The 27,501-nt window shown below is 39.8% G+C and overlaps 1 protein-coding gene across 1 annotated transcript in view; it reads right to left on the bottom strand.

The window, feature by feature from the left end:
- The window catches only part of GALNT5 (polypeptide N-acetylgalactosaminyltransferase 5), a 37,223-nt gene extending 16,529 nt beyond the window's left edge, over nt 1-20,694 (bottom strand). The window contains 5 exon segments of the mRNA XM_036858258.1: nt 4,353-4,406; nt 4,409-4,447; nt 4,450-4,470; nt 6,056-6,222; nt 18,848-20,694. Of these exon segments, the coding sequence (XP_036714153.1) occupies nt 4,353-4,406; nt 4,409-4,447; nt 4,450-4,470; nt 6,056-6,222; nt 18,848-20,298 (1,732 nt within the window). The 5' untranslated portion in view covers nt 20,299-20,694.
- Nucleotides 20,695-27,501: the final 6,807 nt, after the last annotated feature.

Genomic DNA, 27,501 nt, shown 5'->3' with positions numbered 1-27,501 from the left:
AGTGATGGTGAGCAAATCACGTGTCTTCCCTGCAGCAGAAACAAGTGGTAGAAATTTACAGAAAGACTGCTGCTCTTCAGGAGACCTGAGAGTTGGCCAGAAGTTAGATGTCACTTGTTGTTCACATACTAAAAGTTAGCCAGAGAGTTACAGTTTTGCCTTACTATTTTGTACAAGACTCATTCAGACTCTCAGAGAGCCTGATATTACTCTGAGACCAAATGTGGCTAATTTGACTTCTGTTTCTGCGTGTCCTTGGATATCGGATCTCAACCTTGCCTGTGGCTTCTCTTCCCTCCTCTCTGAATCCTAAAGGGTAAGTCTTTAGGAAGCAGTAGCTGTCAAGGCCTGTCAGATTCTGGATTCAGAGTCTTATCTTTGATCTCTTTGTTTGGTCAGGCATTCTAGAGAAGATTTCTACACTGGTATCTTTGCTGATCTCTGATTATAGAGACTCTTCAAATCCACCGCAGGCTGTTGCCTGTGCTCTACTTGTGAGGTCAGGGGAACGCCTGGGAGAGTTTGGGAGGACTCACTAGGCTGGCCAGCCCTGCTCAGTGCCATCCTTGAATGGTCCCTGAATTACATCCTTGACTGAATCTGGTACAGGACCTCCTGAGTTCCCTTAAACTCTCCACAGGGTTCAGGTGCATTTCAGGGCAGTTGGATTTGTCTTTAAATGAGGCTGTTACTAACCCCATCAAACAGACCTTTCTGCTTCTTTCCAAACTCAGACATCAGCCCTCCACTAATGCTGCTCAAAGTATGGGCCATAGACACTGCCATCCATAGGGAGATAGGGACAGAAATTGAGAACAAATGTTTTGAAACTTTATAGCAGTTTGCCAGAGTAATTGGTTAATTTATTGTCTATTTCATATACATGTGTGTTACATATACACACGCACACATATATATAATTATGTATATATATATATCTATATGTGTGCATGGATGTATGTATATATAATTGTGTATATAGCTATTTTTTTCCCATTTCTTTTTTAGGTAATTCATTTTTATTATCATTTATAAAGGTGTCCACCAAAAATGAAAATGAAAAGAAGTCCTTCTGTGATAGTTTGGGAAGTCACTCTCTGCTGCATAGTGGCAAGCAATTAAGATGCACCTCGCTAAAGTTTTTCAGAGTTGTGCCCCCTTAGTGAGTCATTAAAACAATGTATTGAGATTGGCCAGAATCTAAAAAAAAAAAATAAAACAGAAAAGAAGTTATTAGAATCCGTCATGCATTTCTTAACATGGGTCACGGTCAAAAGAGTTTGAAAGTTACTAAACTAAAACTGAGCTAATGTGTTCAAGGGTGTTAATGAATGACTGAGAAACAAATTTACACTTTTACATTTGGACTTACTAAATTCAAAGAAATCATTTTATGGTGTAACTATAAGTTATTGAGAAGGCCAATGGCAATAACTTTGATCGAGTTCATCGCACCCCTTCTGAAGGCGGCCTCTCATACTGTCTAACAATTTGGGCTGTTCTGGAGATCATTACCAGCAGGCCTTGTGCTCCAGGCAGGCAGAGAGACAGTTTTTATAAGCAGCACAGTTTCGGTCCTGTATTCATCAGCTTTCTCTATATGGATGTCTAATTTTCGTCTCAAACTGAGATGGGCAAAATCAGAGCTCAGTTGCAATCCCAAACCTGTTCCTCTGGTCATAGCCCCCCCATCCACCAATTTGCTCAGATTCCAATCCTAGGAGTTTTTTTGACTCCTCATATTTAACACTCTCTTCACATCTTACCTGATGGCAAGTCCTGTAGGCTCTGTGTCCACAGTAATTCTAAATCTGACCACTTCCTCTATCTGCCCTGGTACATTTCTGGTACCTGGACAGCCACAGTAGCCTCCTAACTGGTCTCCCTACTTCCTCTCTGACTTCCCTAATGTCTATTCTCTACAAAATGGCCAGAATGAGCTTTTAAAATGTAAGTCAGACAATTTTATTCTCCTTTTTAATGTCCTTCATTGGCTTCACATTATACCAAGAATATGGCCTGCATTTCTTAAGTGACTCAGAAAACTTTACAGAAGACCGCCTTTGCCTTTCTCCCCAAATGAATCTCTTACCACTCCCTCCATGGTCAGCACCCATCAGCCATAATAAACTTCTTTCTTTAATTTGAATATACAGAACTTGTTTCTGCATTGAGACATTTGCATTTCTTGTTCCTTTTGCCTGGGAATGTTCATCACACAGATCTCAGCTCTAAAGTTATCCACTTGGACTATTTCTTGACTATTTTATTTTTGTATCATTTGTGGATAATGACTTTCCAAAGGAAATCAAATGGAGAATTTCATTAAATTTTTCCAAATTCGGTCCATAATTAAGAATCTTAGCTGTCACCACAATGGCTGTTTTGGTGTGATGTGCTTGTTGTCAATTTAAAACTTCCATTACAGAGAGAAGAAATTTGTTAGCAAACCAATGGGATAAGAAAAGTTCCAAATCCGGGGTCTAGTTGCAAGGCAGTGAAAACTCAGGTGAGCAGATAATTCGGCATCAGACAATGCTTGAATCCAAGCTGGTGGAGGTCTGCAATGCTATGGCTTATAGGGGCAGAGTGGTGGCTAAATGTCTAGAAGCAACAAAATGTAGTAGAAACAAGTGTAGGTTCTAAAGCCAAGGTTTCTGGGTTCTAATCCTGGCTCTACCACTTACTAGCTGGGAGAACTTGTCATAACTTCAATGTGCCTCCTTATTCTCATCTATAAAATGAGGGAAATGATTGTACCTACTTCATAGAGTTATTGTAAGGATTAAATCAATTAGTACAGAAAGTGTTTAGAATGGTACCTAGTACATAAGGTCAACTATTATTATGGGGTACAAGTGCATCCAGAGAGGGTGTGAAAATGAACCAAAGTGTTTGATGCTATTTTTAGAATACTTATTCACCCACTAATACCCACACACTAAAAAGAGGTGAGGAAAAGAAGGCATGTTGCTCTTTGGGAAGAGAGGGCAATTGGAAGAGCAGACAAAAGTCAGGGGAGAGATAATTAATTCTGAAGTTCTCAAAACCGATGGGGTCAGGTCAAAAAGTCACAGGCTTGAAGGGGCGCCTAGTGGTCAAATTTGGAATGATTTGAGCACACACACAAAAATATGAATACTAATACTAATGCTGATAATATACACATTGACTTTTTTAAGGCATACATCCATAGTGATGGGGGCATAACAGGGGGTTAGAAAGGAGGAAGAGAAAGAGGGAGAGAGGGGAGAGAGAGGCAAAGAGAAAAAGAAAAAGAGAGATGTCTTCTTTACAAGGTGAATGCCAACTATAAAAGAAGAAGGAATGAGAGATTTAGAAAAACAATTTTGCAGTCCTCAGTGTAATAATTGATTCAGGCAATGATCATCAATGGCTGCTAGATTATTGGATAAAATGTTGTGAGGGCAGACCAGAGGGGGAATGGTAGGGGGGGAGGTATAGACTGGGAGTTTGGGATTGACATGTACACTTCGTTAAATTTAAAATAAAACGCCTTTCCATAAAAAATTTTAAAATATAAGAAAGAATGTTAGCAGTGAAAAAAAATGTTGTGAGGAAACAGAATAGTCACATGGGTCAAAGTATCACCCACAAATTACTTCCTACTCTGAGGAAAACTCTAGCTGTCAACATCTTAACCAAGTGCTTAAAATTAGTATCACCAACACTGGGACGACCTGACATCATGTGTCTCTTGATTTGAAGCGATAAGAAGTTCACAATTCCCATCACCTATGTAATAGAATTCTATATGGTATTCATGAAAAACATCCTGTGAGATAACAGTGAGAACATTTCCGAACATGGTCAATTGCACGAAGTAAATGGCCTGTACTCTTCAAAAAAAAAATAACTCAATGGTAAGTAAGCAATGTATGTGGACTTGTCTATTTTAGACTGAGAGACTAGGAAGACCAAGCAACCAAATGCAGCGCATGACACTGAATTAGATTTCTAATTTCAAAAGTGAGAAACAGTTATTTAAAAATGGGGGAGCAATGAGGAAATTTGAAAAGATCATTTATTAGATGATATTTAGAAGATGAAAGTTGTGTTAATGTAAGAGAATGTCTCTATTCTTCAGAGATGTCTACTGAGGTACTTAGAGATATGGTGTCATGATGTCTGTAAATTCCTTTTCAAAAGTTCAGAAAAGAGTGTATGTATGTATGTGTCTGTGTATGTGTGTGATGAAGCATGTAAAACTTTGTGGCATGAAATGATGGATATATGAGTGTTCATTGTATTATTATTTCAAATTTTCTGTATATTTGGGAAACAAACTAAAATAAAAATGCAACCAAAACAAAAAATTAGCAGCTTCTTACCTGTTGCGTTCTGTGCCCCTGCCAGCCTGGCTCTTATTAAGCCATGTCTCTCTTGAGGTGAAGAATCCGAACTTTTGGAAACTGAGACATGTATTATCCAAGTTATCTTTCAGGTAGTCTATATCAGGGAAAGGATAGACAAGGAACACTTTAATTAATGAGATCTGGACAATACCAGAAGTGCCTCTTCAACATCAAATTCCCAAAACTATGACATTTACTATAGTCACTAAACGTTATTCTTTGAGCCATGATGTCATTTTCTTGGATGGATTTTTCTCTGGGTTCAATACTCTAAGCTCTCCGTTTTCCCAAAACCTGAATCCATCTTTTCAGTGTAGCCAAGTTACCAAGAGGAGGGCTTGCCTTTTCTGAGTATTTGTCAGGACAGGTACAAATTTACCTTGAAATAAATAAAGCTCAGGTTTATGCACAACCTTTCCCCCTTGCTAAGGCCCCTTCTAAGACCTAGGGGAGAGTCTAAGCATTGTATGCAAACTGAAAAACTTGCAAAAGAAATATATTGTAACTACAATTGGCTTAGACCACTGTCACTTCCTACTATGACACCCCCTCTATCACAGCTCTGCTCTCTTGCTCTTTTGGGGGGTTTTGTGGGGTATATTTATGTAGCTTGCAGTTACTTCTATGTGCAATTAAGTTATTGACATATCCCAGGTAGGAATGGCTTCTAGGAATATTTCTGCTGGTCACTTTTCTACTAATTGTGAATTCTTTTTCTTAAAGAGGACCCCATAGAAGCTTTGGGTCCCACAAAATCCGAATAGGTCATTCCTAAAGGGACTATTATCTGTTTGGTAACTAGATGCTATTTCTGTTTATGCTATCAAGGCCACTTCTTAAAACTTTCAACCAGTTTTCTTTAGGTATCTCCCTGCTCCTGGAGCTCAGTGTGACCCCGGTAGGCACTTTGAGGCTGAGGGAAATGGCTCCTGTCCTTGGGGTCATGACCAAGGCTAAGCTGTTCTATTAAGATTGTTGTCTCTTTGCTGTTTTCTAAAATTTTCTGAAGTGGGTTGCATTTTGGGAATTTGTAATGTGGTCTAGGACCTCTGGCACTCATGGGACCACTTACATACACAATTTTTTTGACAGCCCAAAGAGAGAGATTCTTCACTGTAATAAACACAAAAGTAAAGACAGTGGTGGATTCTGACTTTGAACTCTGTTGGAACCTCATTTTTCTTGTCCCTTTGGCAATTTGTCTTCTCAACACTTAGCTGAACATATAATAGGCTTTGCCCTTGAAGAAGAGGACATAGGCCTTCCATTTCATTGTTTACTATAACTCTAGCTATTATCAGTAGGAAAGGCATCCCGTTAATTATGGAGTCTTTGCTTGTTAGATTCCATAAAAAGTTATTTATGCAATTGTAGAGAACATCTTATGGTCTCTGGAACTTCAAGGAGCTGTAGTTAGAAAATCACTCCTACATGGCAGAGAAGTTATAGCTAAAGGGAAGTCTGCGGTGGCTAGTTGAACAAGGCCCTGGATAGTTGAGCTGACTTTCTGTAACCCATAGACGTTTGGACTTAGGCCTCTAAGGCACAACATGAAAAAATGATTTGGCACTTGTAAAATGTTTATGCTTTATCAAATTATCCTGTAATTTTTGTAATTTCCATCCAAACTGCTATTGCCTCATATCAAAGTTTGATTTTCCAGGGGGTAGTTTTCTTACCTTTGGTGCTGAAGTCATCCACCAGTAGAATCTCCTTGATGAGGTGCGGAGGAGAGCGGTTGAGGACACTATGAACAGACCTCAGGAGAGTGGACCACACCTCATCCACAAAGCACATGATGACACTGGTGGTTGGGAGGTTATTGTGTACAAGCTGCTCTGCACACCTGGGCCATAACACAAGCAGAGCACAAAAGATGTGCCAACAAGATCCACAAGGTGGTTTTAAAAGTCACAGAGTCCAATTGTGTGTAAATACACATACACTCACACTATCTATCCATCTATCTATCTATCTATCTACCTATCTATCCATCCATCCATCCATCATCTATTTATATCTTTATCTTTATCTCTAACTATCCATAAGATGATTTTCTAATGTGCTTTTGTTGGGGAGAGTTACAAACAAAATAAAAGAGCAGAGGAAGGATACCAAATGACAATTGTTGCTATAAGAGGCCTAGACATGCAAGACATGAGAATGGCCTGTGGAGACATCACCCTGTAGTGGAAAGGGCATAGGCTTTGCAGGTGGTTAAGACACTGCTTTGAAGCCCACAGCCAATATTTCTCAGATATTTGTCTATTGATACTTTACTTAATCTCTCTGTGCCTCAGTTTCCTCATCTGTAAAGTGAGGTAATGGTTCTTATTGAACAGAGGTTTACAGCTTAGTGAGAATGCACATAAAACGTCTGGCACAGTTTCTGGGCACAGGAATTCACCAAATGGTAGCTATTGCTATCCTAATTAGGTTATATACCACAAGAGAACATGCCTATTCTCTTATTTAATGTTACTTAATTAACATTAATTCAGCTAATGCTACCAAGTAGCTTATGATTGCCTTCCCAATTGGCCTTCAGCCAAATGCCAAAGAAAATATTCTTTCCCACTGCATGTGAATGTATTTATGGATATAGATGATATGTATTCTATACTAATTAAACTCTTAAATAGCTAGCTTCTCTATCTATTTAAGGGGTCTTTGCTGAGACCCTCTGTGTTACACAGAGGGTAGCCACAGTTGAAAAAATTTTGCTGGCATGGAATTGAGACAATGGCTACAGTGGGAGTTGGTATTCAGGTGGGTTGTAATTGGTCTTGGGATTTCTCCATGTCCTGAAGTGCATCGTGCCTCACTGCTGGCATTCTTCCAGCTCCCACCTGAGTAACTCTTCACAGGATGGAACCCAGTGGAACCTCACAAAGAGTATTTGCCATATTTCTAACGCAGCTACTCTTAGTAATGTGATAATTAAATTACAATGATCATAAATAAATATTATCAGCCTTCTGCATTATTTCATTTTAAACCTCAGACTAACAGCATCTCTTCCCCTTTTTATAGAAGAATAATTGAAATCATGGGGAGTCTAGCCCATGATTATACTGTTAGTAAATGGCAGAGTTGGGACTCCAGCTCTGGTCCAGTTTGGCTCCAGAAATAACTATTCAGGAAATATTAAGTCCACAAGAATAAAGGCAGCTGGCTGTAGATGTGGCATTTTGTGGGAGCACGTACTTCTGCCAGACAACATAATTACACTGTGCTTAGTCTGAAAATAAGAAATAGATAGGAGTAAAAGCCATAGAAAAAAACACATTAGAATGGCACTTTGCAGTTGGTAAAATACTATTATGTACATAGTTAAATTCAATCTTTATAACAACTACTTGAAATATATACTATTATACTCTTCTTCAAATAGAGCAAACTGAAGCTTAAGAAGTTAAATGAACTACCAAATGTAACATCCTTCACTGGAAAGAATGTATATGAGAATGTGAACAAATAGTTTAATCCAGATCTAGGTCACCAGAGAAAATGAGGTAAAAAGGAAAGTGGTAGAGGATTTTGAAGGTACCGGGGAAGTATGGTTAAATGTTCCATCTTGGGCTCTAAGTTGGGGAAGAGGAAGTAAAGCTAAGAGGAGTTTATTGGCCTGAGTGAAAGGAAGAGTATAGAAAACATCAGTGACCTCCTGTGACTCTCTCATCTCTAATTTTATAGTGTAAATGAATGGGAAATGCACATTTCACACATAAATAATCTTTACAACATTTGGTCCTGAAAAAAATAAATCAATTCTAAAAAGGAAGGGTAGTATATATAAGTCCATGCCACTCTCTCTACTAAATGTAAAATAGATAGCTAGTGGGAAGCAGCTGCATAGCACGGGGAGATCAGCTCAGTGCTTTGTGACCACCTAGAGGGGTAGGATAGGGAGGGTGGGAGGGAGACGCAATGGGGAGGAGATATGGGGATATATGTATATGTATAGCTGATTCACTTTTTTATAAAGCAGAAACTAACACACCATTGTAAAGCAATTATACTCCAATAAAGATGTTAAAAAAATAAAATAAAAAGGAAGAGTCAGCTGCACAAATTCTGCCTGAGCCATCTGAATCAACAGGCCTTAGCTGTGAAGTCCTAGAGCTGCTTTATTATTAAAATTTGGTCGACTTTAGAAACATCTAGTTACAAATGAAAATACATTGGGGAGAGTTAACCAAGCAGGCTAACTCATGTTATATAACCAGGAAGATGACTCTTCTCATCTTATAAAACAGTTGATTTTTTTTGGCCTCTTTTAGAAGAAAGTTCTAAGTGGTAATGTGAGCCAGTCTGAAATTGGAGGTTGAAAGAATGCTCAGGGATTTGAGAGGCTTGGGGAAGGCACCTCCCTTCACCAAATACCTCCTTTCCCCCTTTCCTCTCCATTATCTGTTGTGATGCCTTAATTTCCCCATCAGGAGTCTATATAGGTAGATCATGAAGGATTCCACTAGATCCAATGTGGATTTCTATCCCAGGAAAGAGTACCTCTGCCAGGTATGGACAAATATGTATTTTAGATGCATTTGAGGAATCACATCAAAGATGACCCTGTGGAAGATTATGCTATACAGATCATATTGGTGCCTGGAAAAGGGGGTGGCATTAAAAGATGGGTAAGAGGGGCACAGAAGGATATGTGAGAGGTTTCAAATACAAAGTTTCGTAGTGTGTCTTGGTTTGGGTGGCCGAGATGCCAGGCTACTCTGTCATTTATAGGTACCTGGTTTCCTGCATTACTAAACAGGTTAAACATGTTTCCAGGTGTATAGAAAACCCAGCATGCTTGTTTTGTTCAAAGGCACAGTGGGTCAGACCGGAAAGACTTTCAGCCTTATTAACTCTTGTATCATTCTTACACACGGACTGTCATCTACTTCCCATAGGTGGTGAAACTGTTTCAAGTTATCCTACATTGACCCAACTGAAGCAAATTTCCTTTCCTCCAGTTTGCCCATTGGAAACCTTTCTGCCATATTGGAGGGAGGAGTTTCAGCTCAAGTCAAGTCTAAGTTAAATGCAAGATATTTCTGAGTTTGTAATCTTTTTTGAGGTTAAGAATTCATATTTGTATTGTATATGTCCAGTCATCACACAAGTGAGGTATTTAGAGTCTACAGCCTTGTGCTATACTTTCAAATTAACCCAACCTGTAACCTGTATGTTTGGGGAAGTCTAGACTGAGATTACTGTAGTCCGGCCAGGTACTAAAATAAAGGGGGACTCTAACGTGGGGGGCTCCACTGTCCTGCACACAGTGGGTCCACTACTGTGTGGGAGAGAAACACTCTGGACTTGAGGAAGATGACAGGGGACTAAATACTGAGACCTTCCTGATACTTATTGGCTGCACGACTATGGGCAAGTCACATAACTTTTCAGAACCTGTTTCCTTGCTTTTAGGATGAAGATTACAATGCCTTCATCACCAAATGTCTGTAAAGATATGATGAGATAATGGAGATAAAAATACTTCTGTAAGTTCCATGGTAAAAAACCCATGCAAGGTCCTATGATTATCCAAAAGCACATGCACCCATTTTGACTGCGTGCACTGCCCTTTTCCCAGGCAGTCCTTTAATCCAAATATATCAAGGGCTCATCATTTACCAAGAGACTCAGAAACTGATGCGTTTTGCCTTCTTGGCTTGTATGCACTGAAGGCTCAGCCCCTAACCTGATTTGTATGTAGCCTATTGAATAAAGAAGGTTTTAAATCAGAAGATTGAGGAAATGATAATATTCCCTCATGTCTATGAATTTTTCATTTTTATTCCAAAACAGTCAAAATGGACTATGTGGGTCAAGTCTCAGTGTTCACGGGTTTGAACAGAAGGTCGAGGAGAATATTTTCTCAGCTTCTATTTGCAATTCAACTACTGCCTCTGTGTGAGCCTTCAGGGGCCTTCCCTCTCCAAGCTCTGGTATCTTTGGGAGGATCAGAAAGAGAATAGAGCATCTAGCTGAGGAGCTCTGTCCAGAATTATATTCTTTTCTGCAAGACCTTAGAATTATTGAGGCTTCTTTTCCTCTCACTGATAAGAGGGTATAGTGATATAAATTTTTTACTTTTATGTTTTGTTCTTTCTAGGGTAGCCTAGCCCTGACATTTAGTCAGAATTGCCTGACTACTAAGTTAGAAGTTTTCAGTCACACTCAGCACCCATACTCCAAAGGCTGAAGCTGTGTTTCCTGAGGTAACTGCCTACCCATCAAAGCTACTGGACTCAGGCTTAGAAATATAAGCCACCAGCATCAATATTCACCAGTTCAACAATAGTCTATTTTGAGCAGGCAGCTGTCAGAGTGAGGTAGGGATGGGAGGGAGTAGAGCAGGAGGTGGTGTGATGTGGCAGAGATAGTTCTGGGTGGAGGTTAGGGCACCTTTCGGGTGGTTCTGTCTCTCCTGGGGGTCTGTGACCTTGGGCAAGTCACTTCCTTCCTCAGACTTCTCTGTAACGTAGGGGACAGGATTAGAGTTCTTCTGAAGCTTCATCTAGTATTAACTTTCGGTGAGGCTCTATGTAATTTTAGCCTCATAAGTGCTTCCCTCTGGGTCATGAGAGCCAGAGCAAAGGTAAATTAAACTGTTGTTTTGGGCTTTAAATCTTTGGACATTTTCTCTCTGGTCCTTAGAAGCACCTTAACAAGGTCCTGCGTGACCTGGACTCTGCTTACTTCTATGGTCTCCTTTCTACCCTCCCTGCTCTCCCCAACCCTATGTCAGATTTCCCTCAGTTTCTCAATGGATTATTCTTTTTACCCCCTTTCCCATGTCTCTAACTCCCTACCCCTCCAGGTTGCAGATCAAACACTTCTGCCCTCTCTCAGGCCAGGCTCAGCCTTTCTCTTCCTTGCCCCCGTAGTTTACTCTGCTTCCGAAGAACGTTTTGATGTGTTTGCCTTGGAGGCAGGACCCATGCTCAGATGTCAGATTGCAGAGTAGGTAGGCACTCAGAGATATTTGTCCACTGCTGAGTTGTGGTTGTTGGGCAGTTTTAAAGAGCCACCTTTGCTTAGTGCTGTACAGAAAATGATTTCCTGTAAATTTTCTCCCTGACAAGGTACCTGACGTGCAAACACTAATTCCCCTCGTATACCTCTGACCCTATACCCCTCCCTGCAGCTACCCACCCCGAGTATAAGGAAGAGAGATGTTTTAATTTATGCTAAAGTCATCTGATTATAAGGAAACAAAAGAAAGAGGAGCCGTATCCTATGGAAAGAGCGCTAGAATTAGAAGTCAGAAAATTTTCTTGCTGGGACAGCAGACCTATATCGGTTAATCTTTTAGAGCCTCACTTTTCTCATCTGTAAATCATATGAGAGATAGTATGTCTTTCATAGTGTTGTTGTGAGGATTGTTTAGAGTAAAAAAGCTTGGGCTTCCCTGGTGGCGCAGTGGTTGAGAATCTGCCTGCCAATGCAGGGGACACGGGTTCGAGCCCTGGTCTGGGAAGATCCCACATGCCGCGGAGCAACTAGGCCCGTGAGCCACAACTACTGAGCCTGCGCATCTGGAGCCTGTGCTCCGCAACAAGAGAGGCCACGGTACTGAGAGGCCCGTGCACCGCGATGAAGAGTGGCCCCTGCTCGCCGCAACTAGAGAAAGCCCTTGCACAGAAACGAAGCCCAAACACAGCCAAAAATAAAAAAAAATAAAAAAAAAAACTCCACACACATATAAAATCTATATATACACACACACACACACACACACAATCACTGCCTGGAACATCAATAAGCACCTTTGTGGTGAGGCTCAGCAATGGACAGATTCCCTTTATTCAGAGAGGCTTGTCAAACCCAGGAGAGGTGGAGGTGTGGATGGGTCACTATAAGGGCAGAGCAGGTGGGGTGGGGAGAGAGCCGGCCTGGTGCGGTTGAATTATTGCCGAGTGAGGAAGAATCACAAGACTGAGTGTTGGATCCCAGCCCTACCATTCATGAGCTGTGAGTCCCTGGGCAAGTTACCTTTCCCTGTGCTTTCTTCCTCATCTGTAGCACTTTATCAATCTGGCATGGCTGTTGTGAGGATCAAACGAGATGACGTACATGGAGCATGGAAGGTCCCAGCTGCCCAGATCATGACAGGCAGTGAGCAAACAGGCGTGGAATGAAATGAACCGCCACCAACTGCATTGCCTGCCGCCATCTGAAACCTCAGCTTCCTCTCTAAGTCTCAGCTTCTCTACAGGTGAAGCTGGGACAGTGACAGTACCTGCCTTGAAGAATGATTTTAAGGAAAAAATGAGAAGGCAAGTCGTAAAGGCCTTTTGAAATACTGTACTCAGTTTCTCTGCATTGACCCTTCTCACACATACCCGTACACCAACGTTTTAGAAGCGGGGCCAATTTAGAAGATATTTTAGTTTAGAATAATGTAGATTTTTTTTTAAACATAGAGGAGACTCTAAAAAGCTCCCTTTATTCTGAAAGCAAACAACAAAACAGAGCTTCTAAACAAACATTGTTATTTTTCCCCTATTTTCTGAGCCTTGAGCAAAAAATGTTCCCTTCTTGAGAGGCTCTGCTCTGAATGGGTCGCCCAGAACAGCCCAACAGGGAGTTATTTTCTGGGACAAGAGTACTCGGGGCAATATCACCACAAGAATTTGATAAATAATTTTGTGATGGTTAAACTGGGCCCTGGATGAGGTGTGTAAAAAAAGAAGTGTACACAGGTTTGAATTTCTACATTCATTAATTCCTCTCTCGCATAAATATTTCTAGGTCTCTGGCAGTATTTAGGAGACAAAGTCACGGATTTGCTTTAACATTTCTCAGTTTTACATTAATTAGGCACTGTTTTCTTCTCTTTGAATCAGTAGCAGAAGCGTGTTTTATATCCTCTGATCGTCTCTCTCCTTATCATTCCCCTAGTTGTGGGGAGAGTGTGATAAGTAAAAATGTCAAAAGCTCTATAGTCATCTTTTGGCCACATTTAACCTTTGTCTTGTTATGGTCTAGCCTGCACCCTTTAAACAAAGTTGCGTTATATTTCCAGCTTTCTGATATAACTTTTTAGTGAAATAGCACACTGTGCTCTAACACACATGAACACACTAATGAGCATGGGCATGTACACAAACACACACACAATTCAAAAGCAACATTGCTTTGTGTACACTCATGGAAGAGAAGGCAGGAAATAACCCTTTTAAATCCATCTTGTGAGATTTTTTTTTTTCCCCTGCCCTTGTTTGGTTTCTCAGGGAGGTCTCAGAGCTTTTCCAGTCAATTTTAGATAATGTTCTCCTATCACTATTAGTCACAAAAGCTATCTCATCTCACCAATTAAAATACTAATCTTATGTAAAACTAAGGACATTGAACTTCACATAATAGTAAAGTTTCTCTTTTCTCTCAGCCTGATACACACATTTAGAAGCATGAAGTTTGAAAGGCTATGTGGTCAGTTTACTTTCAGTAATTCATTAGTTGTGGTTTTTGACCTCACTAGGATTGGGAGAGTAGGGGAGAGGTGGAAATTTATGTTCTAGAAAGGTTTTTCTTTCCCCTCAGTAAATTGGACTGTTTTGTGGCAAACGCACGGTGCTATATTTTGCTTTTCATATGTGCCAAAAGAAAACTCTCTTTAGCTGTGTAGGAAGGAATCAAATGATTGGTTGAGAGTCCCAGCTCTGGGCTAAGAGAATAGGCCCATTCTTGTTGCTTTATTGAGGGGCTTGCCAGAGTACCGTAGGAAAAGCAAAGCATTAAAATAAACAATTGGCTAACATCGTGATGATGCAGCAGTGCTAGAAGAGCATGCTGTAATTCTTACTGTCCTCTAAAAAACTAAATGTTGGCAGCAAACATGTCTTTGAGTCATTTTTCTCTAAATGCAGATTCAGGAAGTGCACTCTTAAAATAAGTTCATTTTTGAAGTTACATCTTCACTCTAGCTGCAGGCCACAGGACAGACTTCTCTAAGTAGAATTGCCCTGCATTTCCAGTAGATAGGACCATGTTTTACCAAAGCCTGTGTGTATGTATTGATTATTGCTGGCTAAAACAAACTGCAATAATTAATAGTAAGAACTGCAAGGGTTAGCTTTTTATAAAGAAAGGGTTAAATATGGAAATTTGAAATAACCGTCAAAACAGTATTTTATCTGAAGCATATTTTATAGGCAAAAATTCTAAGCAAAATGAAATTGTATTTTATTTACTGGCATAAAACATTCTCATAAATAAGATAAGGAGATTTTCATCCATTGAAAGTCAAAACATTAAAATGACAAACCAAACAACAACAAAGATATGAATTAATGAATGAACACGAATTAATGAATAGACAATAGTGTTAGAATAGGATGTATTTACCTTCAATGAGACATTAACATATTCCATATATTCAAAATGAAAAATTAGGAAGTCATTATTAATTTGTAAAATGACTTCTTGCAAGCCTTATTTGAATAGTTATCTATCATTTATTTTTTTAAAAATAGTATCAATATTCAAAAATCATTTCAGAGAATCTTATCTTTAAAACCATATTGTGTAAACTTGTATCTCTTGAGTGCACAGCACCTGCTCAGTGCTAAATGGATACAAAATAAAGTAAAAGACAGAGTTTCCTTCCTAAGATCAGAATTTCACTGAGAAGTTGAAACAGATTCTCAAGGCCACGGTTAGTGAAGGGCACACAGCAAGGAGTGTTTCAGTAACCAGGAGAGTGCATTAATGGTCATTGGAATTTAGAGGTCACAGTCAAATCATGGTCTAGATGGAGGTAAGATACAATTAGATTTTGAGCAGTGTCAGGTTAAGAAGTTCTAGGAGAAATGGTGAGGACTGTGAAAGGTGAGGATAGGGGGAAGCCGTGGGAAGGGACCAGTTAAGAAAAATATCAGTGGATGGTAACGAACGTGATGAGTAGAGAAAGATAATAAGACTAACTATCCTTATGCTGAAGGCCCACATTAGAGAGCATGTCACATGCAGCAAGCGATAGCCCCACAGCCAGGGTCAGAAATCAGGGTGGCACTGAAAAGGACAGTGAGAATAATGCTAATGACAGAAAGGAGTTTTTGTGCTTTTGGAAAAGGCCATGACTATATCTCAACATCTCAGAAATGGTTCTTTGGGACTCAGGAGAAAAGGAGAGAAGAGCAGTTTTGGAAAAGAGAGTCTGATTTCAGAACAAGAGCAAGTGAAATTGTCCTGGGAATGCTGCTTCTCTCTTCTCCTTCTCAATGTCAACCTCATCCTAGCATATCGGTTAAATCATCATCCTTAAGAACTATTAACTACTTATTATCTTTACTGAGGGGACCTAAATTTAAACAAACATACTAGCAAATTTATGGTTTTTATCCTTGTTTTGGTTCAATGTATATTCAATAGCCAGTTATGATATGTCAGTTATACTGTGTTAATCAATCCATAACGTGGATTTGGGGGAAATGAAAGAAGCAGTAAGGGAGATATTTCCCAGAACTCTTAAAATTTAAAGGTTCCAGTGGGTTGCTACCATAGCTAAATTTAAGGCCAGTCCTTCGGCATTCTAATAGATTCTTTCTCTCTCCCTTTCTTTCTTTCTTTTTCTTTCTTTCTTTCTTTCTTTCTTTTTCTTTTTCTTTCTTTTTTTTTTTTTTTTTTTTTTTTTTTTTTTTTTTTTTTTTTTTTTTTCTTTCTTTCTTTTTTTTCTTTTCTTCTCTCTCTCTTTCTTTCTTTCTTTCTTTTTTTTTCTTTTTTTTCTTTTTTTTTTTTTTTTTTTTTTTTTTTTTTCTTTCTCTTTCTTTCTTTCTTTCTTTCTTTCTTTCTTTCTTTCTTTCTTTCTTTCTTTCTTTCTTTCTCTTTTTTTCTCTTCTTTCTTTCTCTCTTCTTTCTTTTTCTTTGTCTCTCTCCGTACATGCACGTGCACACACACACATTCTTATTATATCTATAACAATTTCCCCCCCCTGCTGACTTGTAAAATTTATTATCTCAAAAATCTTATTGTGTATGTTCTTACAAGCATCTCATATACCTTTTGAGCAAAGCTGAAAAAAATAAAATCAAAGTAAGAAACTTTAAATCATGCCAACCTGATAAATCAAATGTTTTCATTGTATTTTCTTCCAAACTTTATCCATATGAATACATAATTTGCACATACTTGTAGTCAGAGTGTTTGGGTAAAAGAAAAGAAAAATAATGTATTCTCTTCCCTGTAAGAATGGCCCAAAAGGGGTTCCGTACACAGGATCCCTGCTGGCTTAAAACTGTCACCTCCATCCTGTTGGAAGAGTAGAGCAACAGGTAGGCACCTTGCCAAGAGCACCTATATTTAGCCAAGGTGGGTTGTGTGATAAGAGGGAGGGACCTGGTCACATGCTGTCTGACTCATCCTCTCAAGCACACGTGTCACTCACTTTCTCCTACTGTCGGGACAGCCTCCTTCAGAAGACAGAGCCTGACTATGACTTCCCTGGGCAGCAACCCTTAACTTCCACAGACCAAAGCCTTCAATAAATCACATGGACGATAACATCATTATTACTTGCTTTTGGCCCTCACACAATTGTCCTTTCTCTGGTTTGGAATTGCAGCCTGGGCTTCTGTGCAGTGTCTGATTTTTCCCCAAGCTCCATAGCAGTCTGCCAGGCCACAGAAGGGATGTTAAAATAAAGCTACTTTCCTACTTCATTCTCCGGTGTTTTGTGTTCAAAGTTGGCATGTATAGTATATGGCCATATAGTATACACTATACAGGATATGTATAGTAATATGCCATACATAGTATGGCATATATAGTATATGCCCTATACTGGCATATTTGGATATGCCATACATAGTGTATATGTGTAGTAATATAGTGATATATCATAAATATATGTGATATATGTGATATGTGATATACAGGATTTCAGATCAGAGCTGGTCCAGCATAATTTTTGGGATCATTTTGGTAGTGATTAGTAAGATATGGGTGACCAACAGCACAACATAATTTTGAGCATGGATTTTATTAATTTCTCTATAATTGCTAGCTCTATGACCACAGACAATATAACTTCCCAGGGCCTCAGTTTCTTCATCTTTACTTTGGGTATATTTGTGTTCTCCTCAAGGTCGTGAGTTTCACCAGGGTGAGGAACATGAATGGCAGAGTGCTTGGCCTAAACAGGTGATTAGTGCATGGCCAATAGCCATCTGCCAATGGCTAAGAGCTGAAAATGGCTAACCTCCCAATGAAGAGGCCCCTCTCACCAGTATGAATACAGGCACATCTATATCTGCCTTCCTCTTAGTAACACTGAATACCTAGATCACAGAGAAGAGTTGTTTTCCTTTTTTTTTTTTTTTTTTTTTACAGAAGCCAAAGGAGGGCATTCTTTACAGACCACATGTGCTAAATCTGAATCTTGATATTCCCTAATTCCACCTTCTCGGCAAACATTGTTTGGCTCAGGAATTGCATATCAAGGCATACATGGAGTTGTATTATCAGTTAATGGGTAGTGAACATATGGCTATGAGGTACCCTCACTTATGAGTGGGCCAAAAACAGCCAGAAACCAAATATATTTGAAACAGATTAAATATTTGTGATCTACTTTCTAGTTAAAGGAATATAATTTTTTAAAAACTGGTTTATGAAGGCTCACTGGGCACCTTCAGAGCTGTGCTGTCTTGGAAGACTGAAGTAATTTCTGAGTGCCCTTACTTGTTGATTTGAACGCATAATATCTGCTGCCTCCTTTGCAGAGCTCTTGTGAAATTCATGTGATTTGTGTGCAGTTGCTTCATAAATGGTGAAACTCTAGAAATATAAAATATTATATTCTTGTATGCCCTGTGGGTGTTTGCTACTTATTGGCTGATTGACTTTTTCCAAAATTATTATTCCTGTATCACTGAACTCCTGAACTATCTACCATTCTCATCTATAAAGGATATTAAATTCTAAGGAGTAGAATCACTTCTTCACTTATGGTGACCATTACTCATGATTAGGCAGAATTCTGCTGGCTAAGACATGATTCCAGAGAGGCCTAGAAGGCTCCTTCTCTGTGCTCCTTTCCCAAATATACTCCTGACAAACTTGCTAATAATAAAAAATTCTGAAATTGAGAATTCACTTCATTGTCACTGTTTTAACGGAATTACATTTTAAGCTCTACCGTTCATATACACCTTATTAGGAATTGAGCCCCCCTAATCATTTTGATAGGTTTTCAATACAGAAAAGGGAACAGAACATGAGCTAATAGGGATGAGGGCCAAAGTCTCAGAGAAATAAATGTATAAAGAGAGTGCAATGGGTATGCTGATATCGGAATTTTTCTCTGTGTTTCCTCTGTGTGACTATTTGAACTGTGCCTAATGATTATTGTTGCTCTAATTCTCTAGATGACCAAAAATCACACAGAATTATCTAGAAATAAGTCTTCTCTATGTAAGACCCAAAATACTTGGGGCTGAGGAAAGAGAAGAAAAATGGATCTTACCCAGAAGGTCTTGTGTCTTCAATGGCTCTGTCCACTGGGATCAAATCACTGAGGTAGACATTGAAATTTCCTTCTTTCCATCTTCTTTCTACCTCCTTCTCCTTTCCATGGGGAACAACTACCGGACGTCCAAATTGACCTGGAGCTTTGGGGTCCCTTGGAGAAAGTGTCACATCAATTCTTAACACACGGTGCATTCCACCATCTTCAGGTGAATGAGCTTTTCTGTGACTTTGGTTGAGTTGTGCAGGCTGGGTTTTGGCAGTTAAGTTGATTCTTGCTGGCCCCAGCCCACCAGCTAAGGCTTGGTTGGTTTGAGACACTGCTGCTCCCTGGAGAGCAAGAGAAGAGAAAGATGCCTCCCTGCTCTTCCTGGCAATGTGTTGCTCTTGGCTTTTGCGCAGTACTGTAGGAAATATAGTTTTGGTTTTGGAATTGGGGACCTCTTTGGTGTCTGTCTTTAGCTCCTCCTCCTTGGTTATAATCACAACATGGCTTTCAGACAAATTGAGTTTCTTCCCATCAGCCACTTTGGCTCCATCATCCTTTGGCAAGCCTCCCAACTGTGTCTCATTAATAGATTGCTTCTTTAAGCGACTTGAATTGGCAATGGACTTGGAAAAGGGAAGGTTCTTACTGGCTTTGTGTTTATTTGCATTTAGTTCTTTGCTCTGAGTCTCAGTTTTATTTAAGGCTATGGCTTCCCTGGGTTTTGGCCCTGGTGGGCTGGCAGGGTAGGTCCTTTCATTTGCTACTGCCTGGAATTGCTGCTTTGATCTGTCAACATTAAGACGGATGGTCACATTTGGGTTCCTCTCAGCTGCTTGTTTTGATGTTTCACTGCTGAGACTAAGACTCTTCAGGCCCTCCTGGTTTATACCAACAGGTCCTGTGTGTACAGATATTTTGGCCAATGGAGTTCCCCTTGCTGCTGTGAATGGGGTTTTCTCAGCCCCCTGGGCTGTCTTTTGCTTTGGCGTCACGTGCGAGGAAACTTCAGGTCTGACATCTCGCCCTTTTGTCTTCCGCTTGGTAAAAGTCACTGGGGGGGTCTGCAGATATGCAGGACGCCACAAAGGTGCAACCTTGCCCCTTCCGGGGGCATTCTGCACTTTTCTTTCCTTCTGGGTTTGGTCCAGATCACCCTCAACCTTGAGCTTACTCTTTTCAGTCTTTCTAAAGTTCTCTTTGCCCCGTACGCCCTTGCCGTGTCCCTTCGAGGGGGGCTTCATCTCTTTCACGCTGCCGTCAAGGCTCTTCACCTGGTAGGGCTGAACTCTGAGCCCTATCCTCTCCCTCCGGATGATGTCTTCCTTCAGGACCCGAGTGTTGATCTCGCTGAATGAGAGGCGGAGAGCTGCCATGTCAAAGAGCAGCCAGATGACAGAAGCTACAAATACAAATGCCAGGACTCTCCCACTTCCTCGGAAAAACTTTCGGATCTTGTTCATGGTACAAAGGCTTCCCTTGCAGCCTGCCCTCCCTCTGAGCCTGCTTACCTTGAGTGGAGAGGGAGCTGACGTAGTAGCAAGAGCAGCAGCAGCAGCAAAGTTGGCAGCAAGTGGCCCCCTCCCCTGAACACAGCAGGAAGCAGCAGTCCAAAGGGAGAGCTCAGCTCCTACCGCTTGTCAGTCTCTGCCTGCGTGGCATTTCACAGCAAAGCATCCGTGCCTGCTTGGCTGGCTAAGCCCTGCTCAACATTGCCCTTTGGTCACTCTGGGAGCAGTCGATTCCAGCCACCAGACAGGTCAACAGATCACTCGCCTCTCGTCTCCATGAGCCCATGTCCACCTTCCTACAAACCCAAGAAAAGGTGGGGTCCGGGCTGCGCCTTCTCTCCTCCAAGTTCTCGGTCTGCACGCTGTAACTCAACACCGCTTCTCATAAGGAAAACATTTCAAGCCATTACCCAGAAAACTTCATTCAGCTCTCACCTTCCGTGTTATGTGAGAGGGTGTGTGTTTTCAGGGCAATTAAAGAAAACTGTCTAACTTGGAGGGCATGTGTTCCTGGTTTGTAACCCCACCTACCCCATTCCTGCTTATTAACCCTGTGGTACCCGGGTCTCCAAGTGATTTGCCCCAGCAATTAATCACTGAACTTAATGTTTCAACTTTGAGAGGTAACAGCTTATAGAAGGGGCTGAGCATAACCTCAATACCAAAGGTGGGTGTTTGATTATACAGAAGCCTTCTTGGGAGGCGGTGGGTATCAGAATCTTTGTTTGTAAGTCAACTTTTTGTTTTAAATGAGTCCATCTTTTTTTTTTTTTTTTTAATGAAAGGTTTCTCTTTTAAATTTATTTATTTATTTATGGCTGTGTTGGGTCTTCGTTTCTGTGCGAGGGCTTTCTCTAGTTGTGGCAGGCGGGGGCCACTCTTCATCGCGGTGCGCGGGTCTCTCACTATCGCGGCCTCTCTTGTTGTGGAGCACAGGCTCCAGACGCGCAGGCTCAGTAGTTGTGGCTCACGGGCCCAGTTGCTCCGCGGCATGTGGGATCTTCCCAGACCACAGCTCGAACCCGTGTCCCCTGCATTGGCAGGCAGATTGTCAACCGCTGCGCCACCAGGGAAGCCCCATCTATTTTTATTATTAGATTCAGTAGACATAAACTTAATTTGTCATATTGCTGTAAAAGTTTCTAAACTCTTACTCTTGGTTTGGATACTTGTCCCAGATGTAACAACAGCTTGCAGACTGAACCAGAACTTGGACCAGACTCTGAGTGGCACTGGTAGACTGGTAGAACACTGGCTCTGACAGCTTTATGGTAGAATCACACTGAAGAAATCCTCCCAAATTCTGATTAATTGATGGGGGGGAAGGGGCAAAGATGACCACTGGTCTGCATTGTGTTTTTAGAAGCTTCCCAGGTCTTTCTAATGTACAGCCAAAGTTGAGAAACACTGGGCTAGAATAAAATGCCTCACCGTTATTTTTTGGGTTTTTGAACACTGAGCACAATTTTTGTGAAATTTTCTCCCAGACAGAGTAAAACCGAATAAAAACTATACATTCCCAGAACAACTGAATCAGAATCTGCATTTTTATAAATTTAATTTTTATTTTATGTTGGAGTACAGTTGATTTACAATGTTGTGTTAGTTTCAGGTATACAGCAAAGTGATTCAGTTATACACATACATGTATCCATTCTTTTTCAAGAATCTGCATTTTAACCTCACCTGCTATAAACATTGTCCCTAAAGTTTGAGACTCACAGCCCAGGAGCACTGTTCTCAGAGGAGCGCTGAGTGATCTGCAGACAGTAATGCCACTTATTTCTCCAGTGTTAGGAGGGGTATAGCATCCCTGCTTTGAGATAAACTTAGGCTCCTAAAGACTTGGGAAGGGAAGAAGGGAAGATTCTGAATAATTTATACTTACGCATTGCCTTCCACAACATTTTAACTTTAAGTCTGTACTTTACTCCATGGGAGGGAACCCAGGTAAGTGCAGCTATGGTAACATGTGTCTTAAGTCTCTGATTCTCCTTTTTATTCCACGCCTCCTCACTCCAGTTTGGAATATCCACATCGATGGCAGCACTGGGGCTCAGCCATTTCCTCCGTGCACCCCTGCCCTCCATTTGTCCATCCTTTCAATATTTGCTGAGCCTGTCCCATCGCTCAGGCCCTGTGTTGGGTGTTGAAAGATATTGAGTTAAAAGGACACAGTCCTCGTCTTTGAGATCTCACAGTCTATTGGTGGACACAGACAGATAGGCACATACACAATACACAGTAAGTAACATGAGAGAACCATATCCTGGATTCTTTGGGAATGATTTTTGGAGAAGCTATCCTTAGACTTGAGGGATGAACAAGAACACAATAATCTCTGCTCATACTGTGGTCAGAGAAGGGAAGTATTAGTTGGATGGTGAAAGGCAGATAAATTAGCAAAAACATAGAAGTGAAGAGAGAGTATAGTACTTATGGGAAGCACACATTTCTGAGAACCAGCATGATTGGAAACTCAGGCATGTGCGTGTGTGTGTGTGTGTGTACCCCATATGCCCCAAACTGTTTGCTAAGCTCTTTCCATTGAGTATCTCATTCGATCTTTACAACAATCCAATGGTGACAAATGCATGGTGAAAAAGCACCTTTAAAGGCCTCTTCCCACCCTTTTCCACGTCTTTTTCCTAGTGAGTCTATGAGAATCTGTAAGGATGACAAAAGTTGGTTATAAGCAGCTCTACAGACTCAATACTATGGATCTTCAGAAAATCAGTAACAATCTCTACTGGTGGTCCCCACCAGCTATGCCTTTCTCCTCTTTTTTTTCCCTCTTAGCTGGGCTTCCATGATGTTCAGAGCGATGAAAAAGTATGGATAAAAAAGAATAGAAAACAAAGAAATTAAGAAATTTTACCTTTAATAGCAGTCAATACACACATTCTTCAACAGATGACCTTTCATATAGATACATGATGCTGCTTTTTGGTTTAGTTGTATTAGTTTCCAAATTACTAGCAGAAAACTAAATATATAGGTGGGTTGGCTGTTTAAGGTACTTCTGGCTGTCATCCCAAATGGTAGACTTACCTAGTCAAATTCCTCAAGGATCTGCACATACTTGGTTGGAGTGGGTATCATTCTAAAAAACTAGGGCTATGAAGTGGTCCTTGGGAGGCTTTTGGAGGGGTTTTTCTAATTCATTTTGACTTCATTTTGACACTTGTGTAGTAAAAATTTAAAAATATATTTTTAGTTTCTTCTTCTGTAAAAGAGGTATATTAGTAGGAGGACTTGTCTTTAAACTCTACATGGTTGATGTCAGGATTATCATGTTAATACCTACCATTTATTGAGAATTTCCTGAGTTCCTGGCACTGGATTCTCCTAGATTAAATCATGAACTGTTTAGCAGGACAGCTTTGCATATAGTTAGAGTGAAATCTGTGTTCCTTTGTTCTGCTTCCAAGGTGAATACCTCTGAATCATGCTCATTGATAAACAGTAGGAGTTCAATAAACATTTTTTAAAATTTCTATTCTCCAATTTCCCCAGTCAGACTGCAGAATATTAGAAGTACTGGTTCCAGTTCCCTGGCGTTGTGTCTAAAGTAACTCTCTCAGAATATCTGAAATTTTTTTTTTGACTATGTAAGTATATTCTGAGTAACTAATACCTATTTTCTTTTATAATATGTACTCAGTTGCTTACCCTTAATTATAAAAGATATAAAAGGAAAATATATTTAAACATATATTCTTTAGAGAATAATGAGAACCTACAGATGCATCACTGAATTTGAATGTAGATTTAAATTTGGAGAATCCAATTAAAGACAATATGGGATAAGGATATTATTCATTTAGGAAATTTGAATGGGAAGATCAAGTAAGTATTAAATATCATTTTGCTTTTGTATTTTAATATGATCATTTTTTCCTTCAAAATTCTTTTTTTTTTTTTTTTTTGAGAAAAAGAGAAATTGTATTCAAGAAGATAACACTGTCCTGTGAACAAAATTCACAAAAAAAGAGAGAAAGTTGAAAATCATAATTTAAAGGCTGGAGTTTTTATAAAGTCGATAGGTACCATAAATATAAAAATGATAATTTTACTCCAGTTTAACTGGTTCTTCCAGTGAAGATGGATGAATACAATTTCTGGCAGCCATTTAAGCTTTGGTGTATGTATCCTTTTTTATAAGATTTAGAAGCTGGTTAAGAAACAGCCTCACTATCTAATCCCAGAGAATGAGGACTGCTGTGATCTTCCCTCCGACATTTGTGCTTGAAAAGTTTTCCTATATTAGTGGTGGTAAATCATAATCCATTAAGCCTGAGTTTGAAGAAAGCAAGGCCTCTACCATTGAAAGATAATACACTGTGCTTAGACCTCAGGTTTCATTGATTTCTTTTAAAATTAATTTTTATTGGCGTATAGTTGCTTTACAACGTTGTCTTCATTTCTACTGTACAGAAAAGTGAATCAGCTATATGTATACATATATCCCCTCTTTTTTGGATTTCCTTCCCATTTAGGTCACCACAGAGCACTGAGTAGATTTCCCTGAGCTATGCAGTAGGTTCTCATTAGTTATCTATCTTATACATAGTATCAGTAGTGTGTATATGTCAATCATAATCTCCCAATTCACCCCACCCCCACTTCTCCCCCCCTCGGTGTCCATACATTTGTTCTCTACATCTGTGTCTCTATTTCTGTTTTGTGAAGAGTGGAGCCAAGCCAGCATCTGTGCTTTTTAAGTCCCTGGCCAATTTAATTGTTTTAATATTTTATTTTGATAAAGAAAAATTTAATAAATTTAAAATAAAACAGGGACTTCCCTGGTGGTCCAGTGGTTAAGCATCCGCTTTCCAATACAGGGGATATGGGTTCAATCTCTGGTTGGGGAACTAAGATCCCACATGCCGCAGGGCAACTAAGCCCGTGTGCCACAACTACTGAGCCTGCACACTCTAGAGCCCATGCGCCACAACTAGAGAGCCTTCATGCTCAACGCACTGCAACTAGAGAGAAACCAACGCACTGCAACGAAGATCCCGTGTGCCACAACTAAGACCCGACACAGCCAAATAAATAAGTAAATAAATAAATAAATATTTAAAAATTATTTAAAAATTAAAAATAAAATAAAACATTAACTGAGTATTCACCTTGGGAAAAGAACTATACTAGTTATCAGAAGGAAAAAAATGCCCTAAGGGACAGGTTGTCAATGAGCCTTTTAACTCAAATACTAAGTTAACAGAGCCATTAGTATTGGTTAATTATAAATTTGGAGAAAAAGGTAAAATAGCTCAGGGTGACTCTGATTAAGGCTTTACTAATTCAGAAAGGAAAGGTAGGAAGAACAATGACAGTTTGGAAGAAAAGGGAAGTTCAGATTTAAACATGTTGTGTTTGAAATATATGTGGAATACATAAACATGTATATATTGAGCAAATATTTGAGTACCAACCGTGTACTAGCCTCTGGGAAAACAAAGAGGCTGAAGCTCACAGTTTAATGTAGTTGTTTTCAATTTTTTGTGCATCAAAAATCTCAAGGGGAGGGACTGTTAAAATATAGATTCTCATGTTCTTCCCTCAGTAATTCTGAGGTTGGATATAGGGCCTGGGAATCTAGATTTTTAACTGGAATATCAGATGATTCTGATATAGGTGGACCAAGACCCACACTTCGAGGTTCATTGGCTCAGTGGCAGAGGCAAAATATTAATATAAAAATGGGAAAAGTGAGTGAAACAACCAACTAACCTGAGAAGGAAGAAAAATAAGTCCTGACAAGAAGACAAGTGCAGTGTTTCAGTCCCTTACCATTCCAGGTTGGAGAAGGATGGGAGTAGCCATTAGCATAGCCTGCAGTTTTCTAAGAAATCAGGTCCCTAGCTCTCTGGTCCTAAGAAGGACCCGCAGTCCTGTCAGTGGGTCTCAGCAGGGCAATGTGGAATCTATGATTTGTGTTGTGTTGCTTCAGGTTGTCTGGGAGAGCAGACTTTTGTAATTTTGGTTATCACTTATACATTAATTGCATGTTTTCTTGTTTAATGTCTGACCATCACTAGATTTTAGGTTCCAGGAAAGCAAAGACTGCATTTCTTTCATTCACCACTATATCCTTAGAGCCTAGTACTCAATCAATACTACTTTTCCCTATATTCTGGACACCAAGAATACAACAGTGACTAAACCAGAGAAGTTCCATCGTCTTGTAGTTCATACATAATGAAATAAAGAGATAAAAATGTGTAACTTGAGGTAGTCATGTGTGCTAGAAAGAGAAAGAAAGGAAATAGGGAAAGAAAAGTGGGAATATAAATCAGGGAAACCTCTTTAAAGAGGTAACATCTGAGAAGAAACTTGAATAGAGTAAGGGAGTAAGCCATGAGAAAATCTGGGGGAAGAGATTCCAGATGGTAAGAACAGAAAAATCAAGATGTGACATTGGAAGCAAGCGTGGCATTTTGGAGATGGGAAGAATGTGAGTGTAGCTGGAGTAGAATGAGTGAGAAGGAGAGTGGGAAGAGATGAAGAGGTAGTCAGGCTCCAGATTTCGTAGCTAACTTATTGTATATATGATTCAATTAGTTGAAAGAGTGGGCTAACACTCATAGCATTACCTATATTACCTCAAGTAATTTTTACTTAAAATCAACTTCGTGAATTAGATGCTAAGATCTCCATTCTACAGATAAGAAAACTGAGGCGCAGTGAAGTTAAGTAGCCTGTCAAAGGTCACACAGCCAGCCAACTAGTGGTGGGTTCAGGATATAAACCCAGGCCGGCTGGATCCTATACATCAGTGTTTCTCAATCTCTTTCTCATTATCAGATCTTACTCCCTGAGAGAAAAATTAAATTAAAACTCTCCCTAAAGAGAGAGAATTTAAATAATAAGAAATAATACTTTGTCAAGTAGAGTTAAGCTTTGGAGGGCCAGAAACCATTGTAATATTTTAGAATATTTTTGCCCCCTAAGAATCAATTTTTGCCCCCTTGAGGGTGACATCACCTCATTGAGAAAAATGCATACACTACACTATAACATCTCTCATAAAAACATAATTCTGTAATAAAATTTTCTTATAAATAAATGAATATTTTTTATAAATAAATTATATCTCTCTTATAAATAAATGCTTTTATTGTATAATTTTCTTACAAACAGGGAAAT

This window comes from Balaenoptera musculus, chromosome 7 (genome assembly GCF_009873245.2).
Source record: "Balaenoptera musculus isolate JJ_BM4_2016_0621 chromosome 7, mBalMus1.pri.v3, whole genome shotgun sequence".
In the NCBI taxonomy this organism is placed as follows: domain Eukaryota; kingdom Metazoa; phylum Chordata; class Mammalia; order Artiodactyla; family Balaenopteridae; genus Balaenoptera; species Balaenoptera musculus.
The sequence above is the reverse complement of the archived record's forward strand: the minus strand, read 5'-3'. Positions and strand labels throughout refer to the sequence as shown.